Genomic DNA, 15,697 nt, shown 5'->3' with positions numbered 1-15,697 from the left:
GTAATTTTGATAAAAGAAGAGAAGTTAAAACATTCATTGATAATCAAGAACCAAAACAACTTATTCATTAGTGATCAGTAGTCAAGAACCAAACATACATGTATGTATAAAAGAAGAAATCTTTTTTGTGCTTGTGATCTGATATATAGATGGTATACTTGTTGAAGGTTGGTCAACGGCACCGGACAACGCGAACGGCAGTACGGCGTTCGTTAGAGGTGCAGACGGCCATGAGAGAGAGACAGACGACTAGCATGATGAGGAGATGTGTTAGTAAACTCGAACTATTGTCGTCACCCCCACCACTACAAGCCGCAGACATGCACATCCCACCCATTCTTCTTCTTGTGTCCGATGATTAGTCTAAGGAAGGTGAGATGATGAATTGAGAATGGAGAGGATAGTAGATGAATTGTTAGATGAGAAGGGTCTGTCTTTAATGAGTTTTTGATTGGTAGTATGCTTTTTAAAATGGTTTTTGTTGGACTTGTTTATGCCAACCTCGTGTATTAAATATGTATAAACCTATGTTTTAATATGTTTACTTATTTTGATGGTCCGTAGACTTAATGTGTGTAATCCTCTTGTCAATGTATATTACAACATGATGTTTTTTTAATGTTTTGCAATATATGAAATTACTTGATCAAGTAATAATGTTTGAAAATGATGATTAAAGTCTTGGCCTTCGATATATATGTTCTATGATTTTTTTTCTTAAAATTGACACTTTTGGTTATAAAGCAAATTTTATATTTTCTTGGCTAAATTGACTCTACTGATTGTCAAGTTTCGGTGGTAGACGGAACAATTGTTTAATTTGTGAAGAAAGGTTTAAATAGCATCAAAGTAGGTTCCGACGTTCAACAGGATGATCGTGTTAGTCTTTTAAATAATTTCGACCGTGAATGCGCGACTTTGTGAAACTTGGGCTTGATTATATAAGTCTTGGGCTTAGATTGAGATATCTAAAATACCATTTGACCCAGTGATTCACGCCCTTCAGGAAATAAATTGGAAATGTTGTACAAATCATATGATCTTTCAACTAAAGATACTTAAAAGATTGCATATAACTTTACAAATTGAAAGTACATATTGAGAAGTGAAAAGTACAAACTGAAAGTATAACAATCAATTGATGCGTCACGAAACCTACGTAGATTTGTTTCTAAAAAAGTTAACGTGTTATATATAGTTGGACATTAATTATTGATTAAACAAATCAGTTTTAGATACTTTTGATGAAATTGGTTATGATAATTATAAAGCAAAAGTTCAGAAAAAGGTTAGTCGTATACGCATCGTCAAGTGGCAAGTGCCAAGTGGGAAGAAATTGATACTTGGTTCCAAATGTTTCAAACTCAGAGTAGACCTATAATCCACCTAACACGCCCCAAAGATCAAAAACTTTTCATCTGTCCCCAAAGGCCAACTTCCTGTGTTTAGGTCTAATGGTGATACGTAAAGGGCCACGACACATTCTTTTTTGCATTTTTCATACGATGAGAAAGAGTTACTCCCTCTATTCATATTCTAGAAAAAAACTTTTGTTTCAAAAAAATACATATTTTATATTTTCAATGTAATTTTTGTCAATTAATAATGATAAATGGTGAAGTTTAAAAATATTAAATGTTCAAAAAAAAAAAAAAAAAAAAAAAAAAAAAAAAAGTTTAAAAATATTAATTGCATTTTTTAAAATCTTCTTCTTCTTTTTGAACACAACATTTCTTAAAATCTTATTGGTTTAAAAATATAGAAAATATAAAATTACAAAAAACTATGTATTTATAGCTAAGTTTTAATACATGCTTTATTAAAAAATGTGAAAATTCTAAAACATTAATCTTTTAGAAGGGATGAAATATTAAAATTGTAATAAGCAGTTCGTCTTTAAGTCTGCGATAATCAAGCTCTCTACTCTACATCTAAACTATAGTGAATCGAAGTAACGAACTATACATCGCAAAACTAAAGAAAATAAAAAACTACTATACGTAGAAGTTACAGTTATAGAAAGTGTTGTCTTGGCGTTAGTCCCATCTCGGTCCTTCGTTTTTGCTGCCATTTGAATCAGCTTCCTATGTGTTTGCAATCGGTTAGCACCCTCCTAGTGATCTTGTCTGTGTTAGCCTTGGTCGAGTCTCTTTTCCGGAAATATAATTTTTATCGCTAATTTTCTAGGTGGATATTTACAAGTTGAAGTTTGGAGAACTACCAATTATCGTTTGCTTCCATGTTTTTATCTTTTTCGCCGTTGAATCAATTATCCGAAGTTCTACAATTTGTTAACAACACTGTAAAACTTTTTGTTCATTTTTCAAAATGATATTTACATTATTAGCAACAAAAAAAACAGTTATAGAAAGTTAAGAGCTGATAACGCTACAGAATTTGAGGAAACATTGTTGCATGGACTTGAGTCAGCATCTATATTTTGAACCTCCGATAGTGCAACACGTGACAAATTGTCTGAGCCCGTACGTTAGCAAGTCACAACGAGTGAAAAAATATTCGTTAAAAAAGTCATACCCTCGTCATTGACAACTTGAATTGACGTGGCATTTTCACATAACCACGTTCTCTTCTCGGTACAAAACAAATGTTATAATCCACTTGCTTACTGTTACTCGTTTTTAACCTAACGTCAATGTTTCTATAACTATGCATATGATATGATTGTGTTTTTCTCCAATGATGCACGTAATTGATTGTTCCTTAGCTAAATATATATATATATATATATATATATATATATATATATATATATATATATATATATTGTATTCGTACGTAGGCAAAGGCAAAGTCATCATAGTATTATGCCCAAGCAATCATCTAAAAAAAATTTAAATAACAAATGAATTATCTTAGCAAATAAAAACAGGAAAAAAAACAAATGAATTATTGGATATTCACCGACCAGAATGGTTCTGGATATAGTTCATTGAATCCAGCTATGATAGGTTTATACAGTTAATTTGGATAAGATTCAGTTGCCTCGATATTCTAACTGTTACTTAACCCAACATGACATAGAATACACTATACATGTCAGACGATAATTAAGAAGGATCAAAGCAAATAACACAAAACCAATTTAGAAAGGAAATCCCAGCTAAAAGAGATACCTCTATCGATGCTACTTTTGGAAGAGTTTTTGTTTTAAAGTTAAAACATTGTAGTCCATTATTATGATGTATTGCTTATGTATCACTCATTTTTTTCCCTCCATGGAACGAACTATATAAACCACTAGAAATACTTTTCACCCATAATATGTTCTCTGTTGACAAACAAAAATATACATGTTTCCATTAATAATTCAATTTCCGTGGACGCATTTAACTATCTCAATATTTGCCCATTAAATGCAGAAAAAATTCAAAATTATAAGCGGCTACAAGTATGGGAGGATTCTGATGACGACACGTGGAGTGTCCAGGAGGGCACGGTTTTATCCACAAACCTTTCTTCTCATCGCTGTTTATATAAACCAAACACAAAATCCTTAAGACAATCCACAAACCACTTCTGTTTCTTTTTTTTTTCCGTAATCAATTTTACTTTGTTCGGATAAAGTTGCAACCTTTTTTCTCGCTTTTCTTATCTTCTTCGATTTTTCGATTCGGTATCAATCTTCTCTTTGTCTAAAATGGAAGTTTCAGTGATTGGAAACTCTCAAACGAAGAAGATCTACGGAACAGAATTAACGTACAGAGAGCTCGGGTTCAGATTCGGGTCCCAAGTTATCTCCGGTGAATCGAGAAACAGAGTTAGCTTCTTGACCCACCAAAGCTCGAAATGGAAGGAGATCAAGATCCAATCCTCTCCCAGGTCTGTCAGATGCGAAGCCATCGTCTCCGACCAAGCTCCCTTTCTGAAACCCACTCCAAAATCTAGATCGGTAATAACTACCTTCTCTGCTATTGGTTCTTCAAATTCATACAAATTTCAATAAAGGTCCTGACTTTATTCAAATCCAACGGTTTGAACTTGATTTCAATAGCAAAAGATTGCATCTTTAAAGGATTCATTATTATATGTTAAACATTATTTCCTTTTTCTTTCTTTGTTGTGTAGCTTGACAGCGTGAAACTATTCGTTGGTCTTCCGCTAGACACAGTATCCGACTGCAACAACGTGAACCACTTGAAAGCCATCACCGCTGGCCTCAAAGCTTTGAAGCTACTCGGCGTAGAAGGAATCGAGTTACCAATCTTCTGGGGTGTTGTTGAGAAAGAAGCTCCAGGAAAGTACGATTGGTCAGGCTACTTAGCTGTTGCTGAGATTGTTAAGAAGGTTGGACTCAAGCTTCACGCTTCACTCTCTTTCCATGGTTCCAAAAATCCAGAGATAAGTCTCCCTGACTGGGTTGCAAAGATCGGTGAAGCTGAGGGAGGAATCTATTTTACAGACAGATATGGTAAACAGTACAAAGATTGCTTGTCCTTTGCGGTTGATGATGTTCCTGTTCTTGCTGGGAAGACTCCTATGGAGGTTTATGGAGACTTCTGTGAGAGCTTCAAGTCTGCTTTCTCAGACTACATGGGCAACACCATCACGGTATTGTATTTGTCTTTGCGGTTCTCAATATGTTTACTCTTGTTTTAGTTACTGAGTTTTTTTGGCTTACTTGTTTCGCAGGGAATCACATTAGGTTTGGGACCAGATGGTGAGCTAAGGTATCCTTCTCATCAACACGAGACTAACATCTCTGGAGCAGGAGAGTTCCAGTGTTACGACAAACACATGCTCTCCGCTCTCAAACACTACGCTGAGTCCACAGGAAACCCTCTTTGGGGACTTGGTGGTCCGCACGACGCTCCTGCTTACGATCAACAGCCTCATTCAACTTCATTCTTCTCAGACGGTGGCTCTTGGGAGTCTCAGTATGGTGATTTCTTCTTGACTTGGTACTCGTCTCTTCTCACTTCCCATGCAGACAGAGTCCTCTCTGTTGCTTCATCAGCATTTAAGGGTACTGGAGTGTCTCTATGTGGGAAGTTACCTCTCTTGCACCAATGGAACAAGCTAAGATCTCAGCCTTCTGAGCTAACAGCTGGTTTCTACAGCTCTGGTGGTCATGACAGGTACGAGGCCATCGCGGAGATCTTTGCAAAGAACTCTTGTAGGATGATTATCCCTGGGATGGATCTATCAGACGAGCATCAATCACCGGCCTCTCTCTCCAGCCCCGAGTCATTACTTGCACACATCAAGACATCGTGCAAGAAACAAGGAGTGGTTGTTTCAGGGCAAAACTCGTCAGCCTCGGTACCTGGTGGGTTTGAGAGGATCGTTGAGAATCTGAAGGATGAGAGTGTTGGAGTTGATCTGTTTACTTACCAGAGAATGGGAGCAGTTTTCTTCTCACCTGAGCATTTCCATGCTTTCACTGTCTTTGTTCGGAACATGAACCAGTTCGAGCTCTCCTCATATGATCAAGCAGTAGATGGAGATAAGGCCAAGACAATGAGCATAGGTTCAGGCACTACTGGTGCAGCTAGTTTGCAAACTGCCTGATGAATATTTAAATTCATATTTATGACGTAAATAAGAAAGTCCTAGCATTTATATATTATATTTTTTTAATATCATATTACTGTAAAAATTATATGTATCCAACAATGCCTTCGTAAAAATCAATACTATTAAAACAAAAAGCAAGCATGAAACTGCATCCAACTTGCTTCTTGGTGAATTTTTTAAACAGATTGATATTACGTGAATCAAAATCATCCAAGCATTGTAAGCAGATTGATCGCTTGGGTGAAAAGATAAATAAAATGTATGAACCTCAAGCTCTATAATGGTGGCGTGAAGAAGAAAACCAGAGGTGTAATCGAAGTATCGGTAGTGGTTGATGCTTCAGCGCTCTATTTTGTACTCTCGTCACTATCAGCGAACCTGCAAAAGAGTACAAACACAAAATTTAAATTAGAAAACAAACAACCGAAATCATAGTGTAAAATATAAATTCTTTGGAAAGATGATCACAATAGTTTATCTCCATATTAACCAAATTAAATAAGATAAAATCGAGAAAAATTATAAAGTAAAACCTCTTTAAATTAATATTCTATAAATTAATATACATTAAAAAATCTCTATAAAATAATATAATTTTATAGTCCTAAATTGAATTTTTGTTTCAATTAGTATATCGATAAATTAATATATCTATAAATTAATAAAAAATTATAATTTTGGTGTAGTCCCAACATTATTAATTTATAGAGGTTTTACTGTATATGCATAATTTTGTACCTTGAGTAAATGGCTTCAAGTGAGGATTTGGATTTATAATAGTTCATATGCAAATATAACAAAATCAAAATCAGCAGAAAAAAATATAAGTTTAACATTCAAAACAATATAAAGGTACTAAATCAAAAGCAACAAACATTTCACAGCAAAAAAAATAGTTTTGTCTCTAAAATCTTTGATTATCTGATAATAACTAGTGAATTTTTTTTAATTAAAGAGAGAGAGAGATAGAGAGAGATAGATAGAGCGAGAGAGAGAGAGAGAGAAAGAGTAAATTTTGTTCAGAGCTCTGCCATGGTTATTGTATGGATGCAAATTTGCAAATGTAACTTTTAATATAAAGCTCAGTGTTTATGGAATGTAATATATCTATGCTCTTACCAAAAATACATCATAAAAATGGTTTTCAAAACAAAAATAAAATAGTTTAAAATAACATTGAAACATTTTATTCTTCCAAACTTAAAAAAAAATGACCAAAATAATATTAAATAAAAGTTTTTTTTTTGTAATTGGATTTTGGTTTAGTGATTAAGACTGAGGATTTATAATGTAAAGATTAAACCTAGTAAAGATTAGATTAAGGTAAATGCTCAGAGTTTGGAGTAATTTAGTCATTTTACTGTAGTTAATGCTATTTTTTTTAATTCTGTACTAGTTTTGACATAATGTATTTTTTATATCTAAGTCATATTGCTATATCTAAAATGTTAATATATCTACTCCTCTATCTTATGAAATTATTTTACAGTGTCGATTGACATTAGATAATAAATTCGGTAAGTAGTTATTTTTGGTTCTCTCTCTCTCTCTCTCTCTCTATACCATTCTGGTTCTTACTTTGCAAAGTCAGACAACTGTTTTACAGTGTGGCAATGATGGAGCTTACATTTGGTTTACAGCTCCAGCACTAATTCGAAGATTACTCGTTTGAAAACAGTGGTAAGTTTATATCTTATATTTTATTTTTGCTTCTTAAACTAATCTTAACAATTGGTGAATGTGCAGGATCATCCGAGCATAGATGCTAAACAATGAAATCATTTATTTTTTCTTTTGTGTTCTGGTCGGAAACTTGAATTTTTTCTTGTCATGTCAGTTATAACCGAAATGACAAACATAATTGAAAGAGAGAGAGTTGCCTGCCTCATTAGAACCTGTTAAAACTTGAATTATATTCTTGGGATCTGTTGTGGTTGGTGTTTAGGGTTTTGAGAGAGAGAGAGAGAGAGAGAGAGAGAGAGAGAGAGAGAGAGAGAGAGAGAGAGAGAGAGAGAGAGAGAGAGAGAGAGAGAGAGAGAGAGAGAGAGAGAGAGAGAGCTATGATCTATTGATCTAGTGAGATTTGTCAATCAAAAAATTGCTTCATAAATTTGTAATGTAAATAAAAAAGTCTTAGCAGTTATATAAATATATTTTATCATATTACTGTAAAATTATATGTATCAACAATGTTTCATAAAAATGAATCATGAAGCTTTAAACACAGAGATCGCTTGTTTCCTTTGAATCTATAACTGGAAATCCGCCAAATCGAACCAAAATTTCCGGTTAGTTTGGTTAGGAATTTCGTTTCATCCGGTAAATTTTTCTAAAATAGTTCGAGTTTCAGTTCGTTTTGGCAATTAATCAGTTTAAAAAAAAATAAATTATAATAAAACCATACGAAAACTCTTAAACAGAACCGAAATATCCAATTTTTGAACCACAGTAACTAACCTAACCGAACTTATCCAAAATTTAAATAAAATTAATTAAAAGATAGCCAAAATCAAAACTTCTATAGAATTTTTAAAATTGAAATTAACCAAATACCAAACCAAATTTTATTTCAGGTTAATTAAGTGAGTTTACGTTGAACCGAACTATCCGAACCGGCAGTAATGGAGAACAAACAAAAACATCATCATCAAATACATCAGAATCAGACCATGTTTTTTTTCACAATTTACAAAATGCTTGAAGATTCTCTTTTACAAAAGGAACCAAAACATAGTGTTGATAAATTATTCACAGGCGATTCTAGTCTCAAAGCTGCTCAAGCAAATGGCAAAGGCCTGGAAAGCTGAGATTGGGTATCCATAATCCATAGTGAACATATCTTTCCCAACTTTCCCAAACTGCAGTATTATCCGCTCGTTCTGCCTCTCCGGTGACAACCCCTCGCCACCGCCAACACCGCTGCTAGCTGCCGCAGCCACTAGTTGAAAGTTCTTAACTGAAGCCACTGTGACGCGGCCGTGGAAGTTCAAGCACCAGCAACGTAGCTGCTCATGCCACCGTGGTGTCTTGTTGCTCAGCACTAACGGTGTCTCTTTCAGGTGGCTTAAGCCGCTGCTGCTGCTGCGTAGTGGTTTCGATTGAGACCTGGAAAAAGTTGACCGAGAACCACCGAGGTAAGGAAACTCTGATGGCTCTGAAGATGATACTCCTCGAGGTTGCTCCATTGCACTTGTAGGTATTGTATCCATCACGCATTGCATCTTCCTTGGTCCCCTAATTAATACCACCATCACAAAAAGATTTAACAAATCAGATTTCTAATAGTTGCTAAAATTATAGAATCTGATAACTCATTTACCTGGAGCCTAAGACATTCAACTCGTATGTGATATGAGAGACCGGGAAGCTTCCAAGAGGAACTTTTGCTGAAGCTTTTGCGGGATTATAAGATCGGTTCTTTCTCAGCCTTGCGGGTCCAGTTGACGTTGACGACGGCAGCATGTTTCCGTCGAAGACTGTGAATTTAGTTCCTAGGAAGTTTGATCTGCCACATGTTTAGACAGAGCAACATATCAAAACCAGCAAAACACCTTTAACGGAACTGTTTTTAGTTTACTAGAACATGTTAAACACTTCTAATCCATCAAAGCGAAGTTTAAAAAGCTAATAATCGAATAAAACTCATAGTAGATTAATGTACATGATCATATATAGACGCACCTGACTTTGCCAACGTAAGCTTGGCTTCTCCTCGACATATCATCAGAACGCAAAGAGATAATATAATCAGTGCAAGTGGTGTGCTTCAACTTACTCGCAGCTAGAAGAAACTTTCCCTCATCAGTTAACGCTGCAAGCACATAAAAAAAAGATAACTTTTGTTTGCTCTCTTGTCTGTTGGATTAAGAACACGTTAAAGAGATAAAGATGCTCACAGTTGGTTAACCCGAGATACAAATGATATGATTGCGTAGCTCGGTTACGTTTGATGAAGCACTGAACCAGAGACTCCCTTGGACCAGGCTACAAAAAACAAACACACCAAACAAAGCAACACTCTTTATATCAAACACCAACAAAGCAAACGCAAACGCAGCACATAAAACTAGGAGCCACCTCTGCGTTTCAGAGTAAACGCAAACGCAGAGTCAACGCTTTTGCTGAATTTCACTAGAATTTGAAAACCCATCAATAAAAATCGAAACTTTGTTACTAATTCAATCAAAACAGAGATGCTACATAGATAGTGATTGGTAATAAGGAGAGAACCTGCTTGAGGGAGATGGGGAAAGTCAATTTAGAAGAGATCTCAGGGACAGCGACGGTTTCGTTCATAAGCAGCCTCCATCCGCGGCAGACTCCGGCACAAGCCACCACGCTGCGTCGCGACGGCCAACCGCCACCGTCGGCAGCCTCGACCCTGATGAGAATCTCCCTCAACAGCTCCTCTGGGATGTCTGACCAGCGATTAGCTTCAGATGAGGCGGAGGGAGTCGAGTCGGCGGCGGAGGCGAGGTCGTGCACCACACGATGCGACCTCGAGCGCATCTCAAGGATCAAGCTTCGTAAGGTCATGCGACTTTAGGGGTTGGGTTGTTTATATATAAAGGGATTGATCTTTGATCTGTTGTGGTGGTTTTGGGTTTAGGGATTGAGGAGAGAATGATTGAGAGAGGTTTTAGGTAGAAGAAGAATGAAGAAGAAAGTGGTGGTGGTGTTGTTGAGAGACACCAAGCTGATTATTTTCATACAATTATTGAGGATTTTTTTACTTACTTCGATTCTAATAAATTTTGTTTATTTTTTGGTAATTAGATAATATTATATATGGTTGGCGAAAAGAGAAAGGGTACATTTATAAAAGAAAAAGCAAAAGATCAACTAAAAAATTACTCTGTATATATAATTTTGTATTTCGTTTGTTGAGAAATTTTTATTTTATTTTGTGTTATTTTGTGACATCGAATTAAACATCAATCATCTTCAGAAATTCATAGGTTGATATAAACAACTTTTGTACTTTTGTTCTTTTGTTTTACATAGCACCATTCATGCGTTCTATTAATTTGATCTGTTCCAAACTATTTTTTATAAAAGAAGTGTAGAAAGCGTGAGTTTATTTATCACACATTTAAATATTATGCTACCATAAGGAAAAATACAATTTTGGTTGTTAAGAAAATGATAAAACCTATGGTGGCTGAGAAATCGGTGGTTTGGATAAGATTCCGGTTTATTAATAGGAGATATAATAATAATGAAAATAAAAATGTCGACAACTTTTATAAAATGTTTTTTTTTCGTTGTAAATTCAACCAACTACATTTTTTTTGTCGACATTCAAATAACTACATAATATCTTCAGATGACATATAACTCGTAACAAAATATTAGTTTATAAACTATATATCTAATATTATCCTTGTAAAATACCATTAAGAAAAAGGGTGTAAACATGTTTTGTATTCAGTTATTACATATTTTAAAGCCAGCGAAGCTTCATGGACTACACAAAAGAGCATTATATGAGGTATATGGACCCACTCAAAAATATCTAACCATCGCTCTTAATATATAGTAATGGGGCATGCTCTCTATTTCATTTGGTCCCTTTCTATTTATTTACAATCATTTTTTTTTTTTTTTTGAGAAAGGGCTTTACTTTTATAAACTAAATGGCCTCTAAGGCAATTGTTTTGGGTTTGAACCCAATACAGAAAGATAGTAACCAAAAAGGATCTATGGGCCTAGCCCTAATCGAATTGCAATTGAACCGAAAATGAAGAGGTAGTTAGTGACGGAGAAAAACAGAGAGTCACACCGAGAGAAGATCATCGATCAAACCAAAGCTGGAGCATTGTGGAGGAGAGTCGGGGGTTTTCGTCTCGGAAGCCTGAGATGCGGTTTCTGATGAGCAAGTCGGCTTGCCTCTCGAGAGACGCAGTTGACCGAAACTGCTGCCGATGGAGACGGTTGTTGCGTTCAGTCCAGAGGAGGTATATGGAGGCTTTCCATGCGATGAGGATGAGTAATCGATGGAATTTTGGGAGGGAGGATCCCTGTAGGCTGCACAGACCAGTATCCCAATTCCTAGAAGGCGTCCAGTTTGCTTTTCTTGCCAGACCCGACCATAGATTCCACGAGTAGGAACATTCAAAAAACATGTGGTTTCTTGATTCTGAAGCGCTAGTACATAGAATACAAGCTGGGTCTGTTGGGATCCCCCAGTTTTGCATCCTGTCTTTCGTGGGGCAGCGATTCAAAGTAATGAGCCAGGCGAGAAAGTTATGTCTAGGTATACCTCTGGATGACCAGATAGAAGCATGCCAAGGGACCTTTTGTTGATGGGGTCTGATCTCATTATAAACCTGACCTGTTGAGAAAGTTGATAGCGGCGAGCCAAGGGGAGACCAAGTGTATTCATCATTCACTTCTGAGAGGGTGATAGTAGAGAGGTGAATGTGGAGGTTGAGTTGGGCTTCTGATCGAGGTTGAGGAAGAAGCCACCTACCTTGCTGGAAGAGATCATGGAGGGTGGCAGATGCTCTTATACCGAGGCTAGTAGTAGGCGCCAAACCAAAGTATTGTCGCAGGTTGCCATAGGGACTCCAATTATCTGACCAGAACCGACAATTCTTTCCACTGCCAGGTACAATTTTGATCCAATTATAGACATAATCTCTTACCCTTAGAATCTTTTTGGTGGATGAGGAATGAGTTTGCTTTTCTCTTAGTGTCCACAGGTTACTCAAATCACCTGAGAGAACATTTTGAATGAACCAGGCCACCCAGATGGAACCCGCTCTGAAGAAGAGTAGCCACAACAGCTTGACGGAGCAAGCTTTGTTCCACCACACCAAGTTCCTGATCCCAAGCCCTCCTTCATCTTTTGACAGTGTGACCGTTTCCCAAGATACTCTTGCAGAGTGAGAGCCTTCCGATGATCCTTTCCAAAGGTAAGCCCCACACAGAGAATTTATGATTTCTATGCACTTCTTAGGGATTGTGAATGTTGAGCACCAGAAATTCGCTATTCCTGCTATCACTGTATTGATCAGTAATAACCTTCCTGCAAAAGACAGTGTTTTTGCAGTCCAGCTATTAATTTTGTTCTTGACCTGTTGAATAAGGGGGTCGCAGTTAGCTAATGACAGTTTCCTTGTGCAGAGAGGGACGCCCAGGTAGCGAACCGGCAACATCCCTCTAGAAAGCCCACACTCCTCTTCAATGTGATCGATTTCAGCCTGGTGGACACCGCTTGTGAAGAAGCATGTTTTGGTAATGCTTACCGTTAGCCCTGATGCCTGCTTGAAAGCTTCTAGGACTTCAAGCACATTCTTAACAGACTGGAGAGAGCCGTCGCAAAAGATAAGCAGGTCGTCGGCAAAGCACAGGTGCGTTAGTTTTGTGTCTTTACAAGCATGGTGATAGCCAAATTTACCTTCTTCAGCAGCTTTATCTAGCATAAGTGATAGACAATTCATTGCGATGACGAATAGGTATGGCGATAAAGGATCTCCCTGCCTGAGTCCTCTATTGCTTTTGAAGTAGCCTTGAACTGTCCCGTTGAAGCCAATCATAAAGCTAGGAGTAGAGATACACACTTGGATCCACTGGATAAGAGTTTGCGGTAACCCCATTCCCTGAAGGCAGTTGAAAATGAATCTCCAGTTGACTGTATCAAATGCTTTGGCGATGTCCACCTTCAAGGTAATTCTACTCGGACCTTTATCTCTGTGATAACCGTGGACTATCTCCGAGGCTAGTACCGTGTTCTCCACTAGCAAGCGACCCTGAACAAATGCAGTCTGGTTGGGGAGGATCATGTTGGGAAGAAGGGGCTTGAGGCGCTTCACCAAGAGCTTGGAGATGAGTTTGTAGATGGTGTTGCAGCAGGAGATAGGTCGATAGTCTCCAATGGCAGAGGCACCCGGGTGTTTAGGAAGGAGAGAGAGGATGGTGGCGTTAGAGGCTGGTGGTAAGTGACCTGTGCGGAAGAAAGAGCTGATCCCAGACAGAACATCAACCCCCACAATTGGCCATGCTGCTTTGAAAAACCCCGAAGTGAGTCCATCAGGGCCCGGGGATTTATTGGGGTTAATTTTGAATAAAGTTGAAGTAATATCTTCTGCTACCGGGAAGGAGGTTAAGGAGTTGTGAAGCTCTTGAGGACAACGGTAGTCAGTTAGGTTCTGAATCCAGAGCGGGGAAGAAGTGGTGATAGGAAGGAATGGGGGAGCAAGAATGTTTTTGAAGTGAGATATAGCGATTTGGCCCATCGCTATAGGGTCCGAAATGATGTCTCCATTGGCTAGGCAGAATGAGCGGATGGAATTATTGGAGTTGCGGACTTGAGTAAGGCGGTGGAAGAAAGAAGTGTTGTGATCCCCCTCTTTTAACCAACAGATGCGAGACCTTTGCCGGAAATAGCTCTCCTCTATGGATCGTAAGAAGACTAGCTTTGCCATGACTGTTTTCTCTTCTTGGAAGTTGGCACTGGTCGGGTCTGTTAGAGCTCTCACCTGCACAGTTTGAAGCAACAGGTTAGTTTCTCTCACTCTCTCTTGAATATTGGAAAAGTTATCTCTATTTATTTTTTTTAACACTCTTTTTATTTGCTTAAGTTTCCAACAGAGATGAGAAAGATCCAATCCGGCTCCTCCGATTTGATTCCATTCCGGACCCACCAATTGGCAGAAATCTGGGTGTTTGGTTAGGAAGTTATAGAACTTGAAGGGTTTGGTTCCTGCTCTAGGAAGGTCCACAGCAAGGTCAAGGATAGCTGGGCTATGATCTGAGACTTCAGGGGCTAGGAAATTTGCTTGGCTGTGAGGGTGGGAAGCAATCCACGGGTGGTTGACAAGGAAACGGTCAAGTTTCTTGGCTACAGGGTAGGTAGGACATTTGTTGGACCAGGTGAAGAGGGGGCCGAGGTAGCGTAAGTCAAAGAGGCCAAGCTGGGTTAGAGTGTTTCGGAAGTCAGTCATGGGAGGGTCAAGATGGTTCACAGTTGGGCTAGAATGTTCAGCAAAGTGGGTGATCTGATTGAAGTCGCCTCCAACAACCCAAGGGCAGATGTCTAACTGATGGAGCTGTTGGATAGAAAGAAGATCTACCCAAAGATCCGCACGGTCTGATGCAAGGTTTGCAGCGTAGATGGCTGTAAATATGAATTTAATGGTTCCAGCAATGTTGACCTCGCAGGTTAGAGACTGTCTAGATTGGTGGAGAATAGAGACAGCCGCAGGATTTTTCCAAATAATGATAATGCGTCCATCTGGATCAGAAGCATGGTTTGAGGTGAAGCTCCAATCCTTACAGACCTTCGACATTACATGGTTCAATTGCACTTCTTTGATATGAGTCTCCAAGAGAGCTCCAAAAAATACTTGATGACTAGCTATCCAATTATTTACAGGTTGGTGCTTATCCGGGTCATTTAGGCCACGGACATTCCAAAAAAATGCTTTAGCACTCATAGGGATTGATGAGAGGCTTCCTCGGAAGGAAGGGAAAGCTCATCAGCAGTAGAAGATAAAAGCAGAGGGAGGGGTAACGATGGAAGGTTAGGAGGAGGGGGGACTTTAGTGGGGGAGGGGGAGAAAGCTGAGAAAGGGAATTTTGAGAGGTTGGAAGGATCAGAAGTTTCAGTGAGTTTGATGGATTTGTTGTGGGGGGCATCGAGCAAAGTGAAGGGATTGAAAATGGTTAGGGCAGGAGGAGATAAGGGGGATGGTCTCTTTAGGGAGGATTTTGGTTTGAAAGGGATGGTTCTGCGGTCAGGGTTGGAGGAGATGGTTACAAAGGGAACAGAGTCAGAAGGTTCAGGTAGAATAGAGGTGGAGGGGAGGAATGGGTCAGGAGAGATTGCAGGGTGGGAAGAGGATGGGAGCGAAGGGGAGAGAATTTCTTGGAGGTCTTTCTCAAACGACAAGTCTACCGGATCAGCAAGTGGGGGCTCAGTAGCAGTAGGTAGGGTCTTTATTGCTGCCTCAGCAGTTCCGGAGTTATCGCTAACTGCTGCATCATTTGAGTTGTTGTTTTTGTCTACATCTTTAGGAACCTCAGGGACAGTAGGTGCGGATTTCTCCTTTTCAACCCAGGTTGGGTTTGCGTGGAGGCAATCTTTCATGATGTGGCCAAGTTCCCGGCAGTTGGAGCATGTCGGAGGAACCCAAGGGTAAGTGACTTCCACCGGAAT

At 38.4% G+C, this 15,697-nt stretch overlaps 4 protein-coding genes across 4 annotated transcripts; 1 reads left to right on the top strand and 3 right to left on the bottom strand.

Annotated features, from left to right (window-relative positions):
* Positions 1 to 45: 45 nt before the first annotated feature.
* LOC108870186 lies at positions 46 to 3,068 on the bottom strand. Its single transcript, XM_018655507.2, has one exon. The coding sequence runs from the start codon at positions 335 to 337 to the stop codon at positions 173 to 175; it is 165 nt and encodes a 54-aa protein (XP_018511023.1). The 5' UTR covers positions 338 to 3,068; the 3' UTR covers positions 46 to 172.
* A 341-nt stretch (positions 3,069 to 3,409) lies between these two features.
* LOC103845813 (inactive beta-amylase 9) lies at positions 3,410 to 5,672 on the top strand. The gene is made up of 3 exons (XM_009122702.3): positions 3,410 to 3,910; positions 4,087 to 4,569; positions 4,651 to 5,672. The coding sequence occupies exons 1-3, from the start codon at positions 3,659 to 3,661 to the stop codon at positions 5,527 to 5,529; spliced, it is 1,614 nt and encodes a 537-aa protein (XP_009120950.1). The 5' UTR covers positions 3,410 to 3,658; the 3' UTR covers positions 5,530 to 5,672.
* A 2,413-nt stretch (positions 5,673 to 8,085) lies between these two features.
* LOC103845812 (tubby-like F-box protein 11) lies at positions 8,086 to 10,298 on the bottom strand. The gene is made up of 5 exons (XM_009122701.3): positions 9,766 to 10,298; positions 9,432 to 9,519; positions 9,217 to 9,346; positions 8,855 to 9,040; positions 8,086 to 8,769 (listed from the first exon to the last, which is right to left on the bottom strand). Exons 1-5 carry the CDS (start codon positions 10,069 to 10,071, stop codon positions 8,280 to 8,282), a joined length of 1,200 nt encoding a protein of 399 aa, XP_009120949.1. The 5' UTR covers positions 10,072 to 10,298; the 3' UTR covers positions 8,086 to 8,279.
* A 1,013-nt stretch (positions 10,299 to 11,311) lies between these two features.
* On the bottom strand, positions 11,312 to 14,828 carry LOC117129330. Its single transcript, XM_033282924.1, has 3 exons — positions 14,184 to 14,828; positions 11,798 to 14,018; positions 11,312 to 11,562 (listed from the first exon to the last, which is right to left on the bottom strand). The coding sequence occupies exons 1-3, from the start codon at positions 14,826 to 14,828 to the stop codon at positions 11,312 to 11,314; spliced, it is 3,117 nt and encodes a 1,038-aa protein (XP_033138815.1).
* Between the last annotated feature and the right edge of the window lie 869 nt (positions 14,829 to 15,697).

Source organism: Brassica rapa, chromosome A10, assembly GCF_000309985.2.
Source record: "Brassica rapa cultivar Chiifu-401-42 chromosome A10, CAAS_Brap_v3.01, whole genome shotgun sequence".
NCBI lineage: Eukaryota > Viridiplantae > Streptophyta > Magnoliopsida > Brassicales > Brassicaceae > Brassica > Brassica rapa.
The sequence above is the reverse complement of the archived record's forward strand: the minus strand, read 5'-3'. Positions and strand labels throughout refer to the sequence as shown.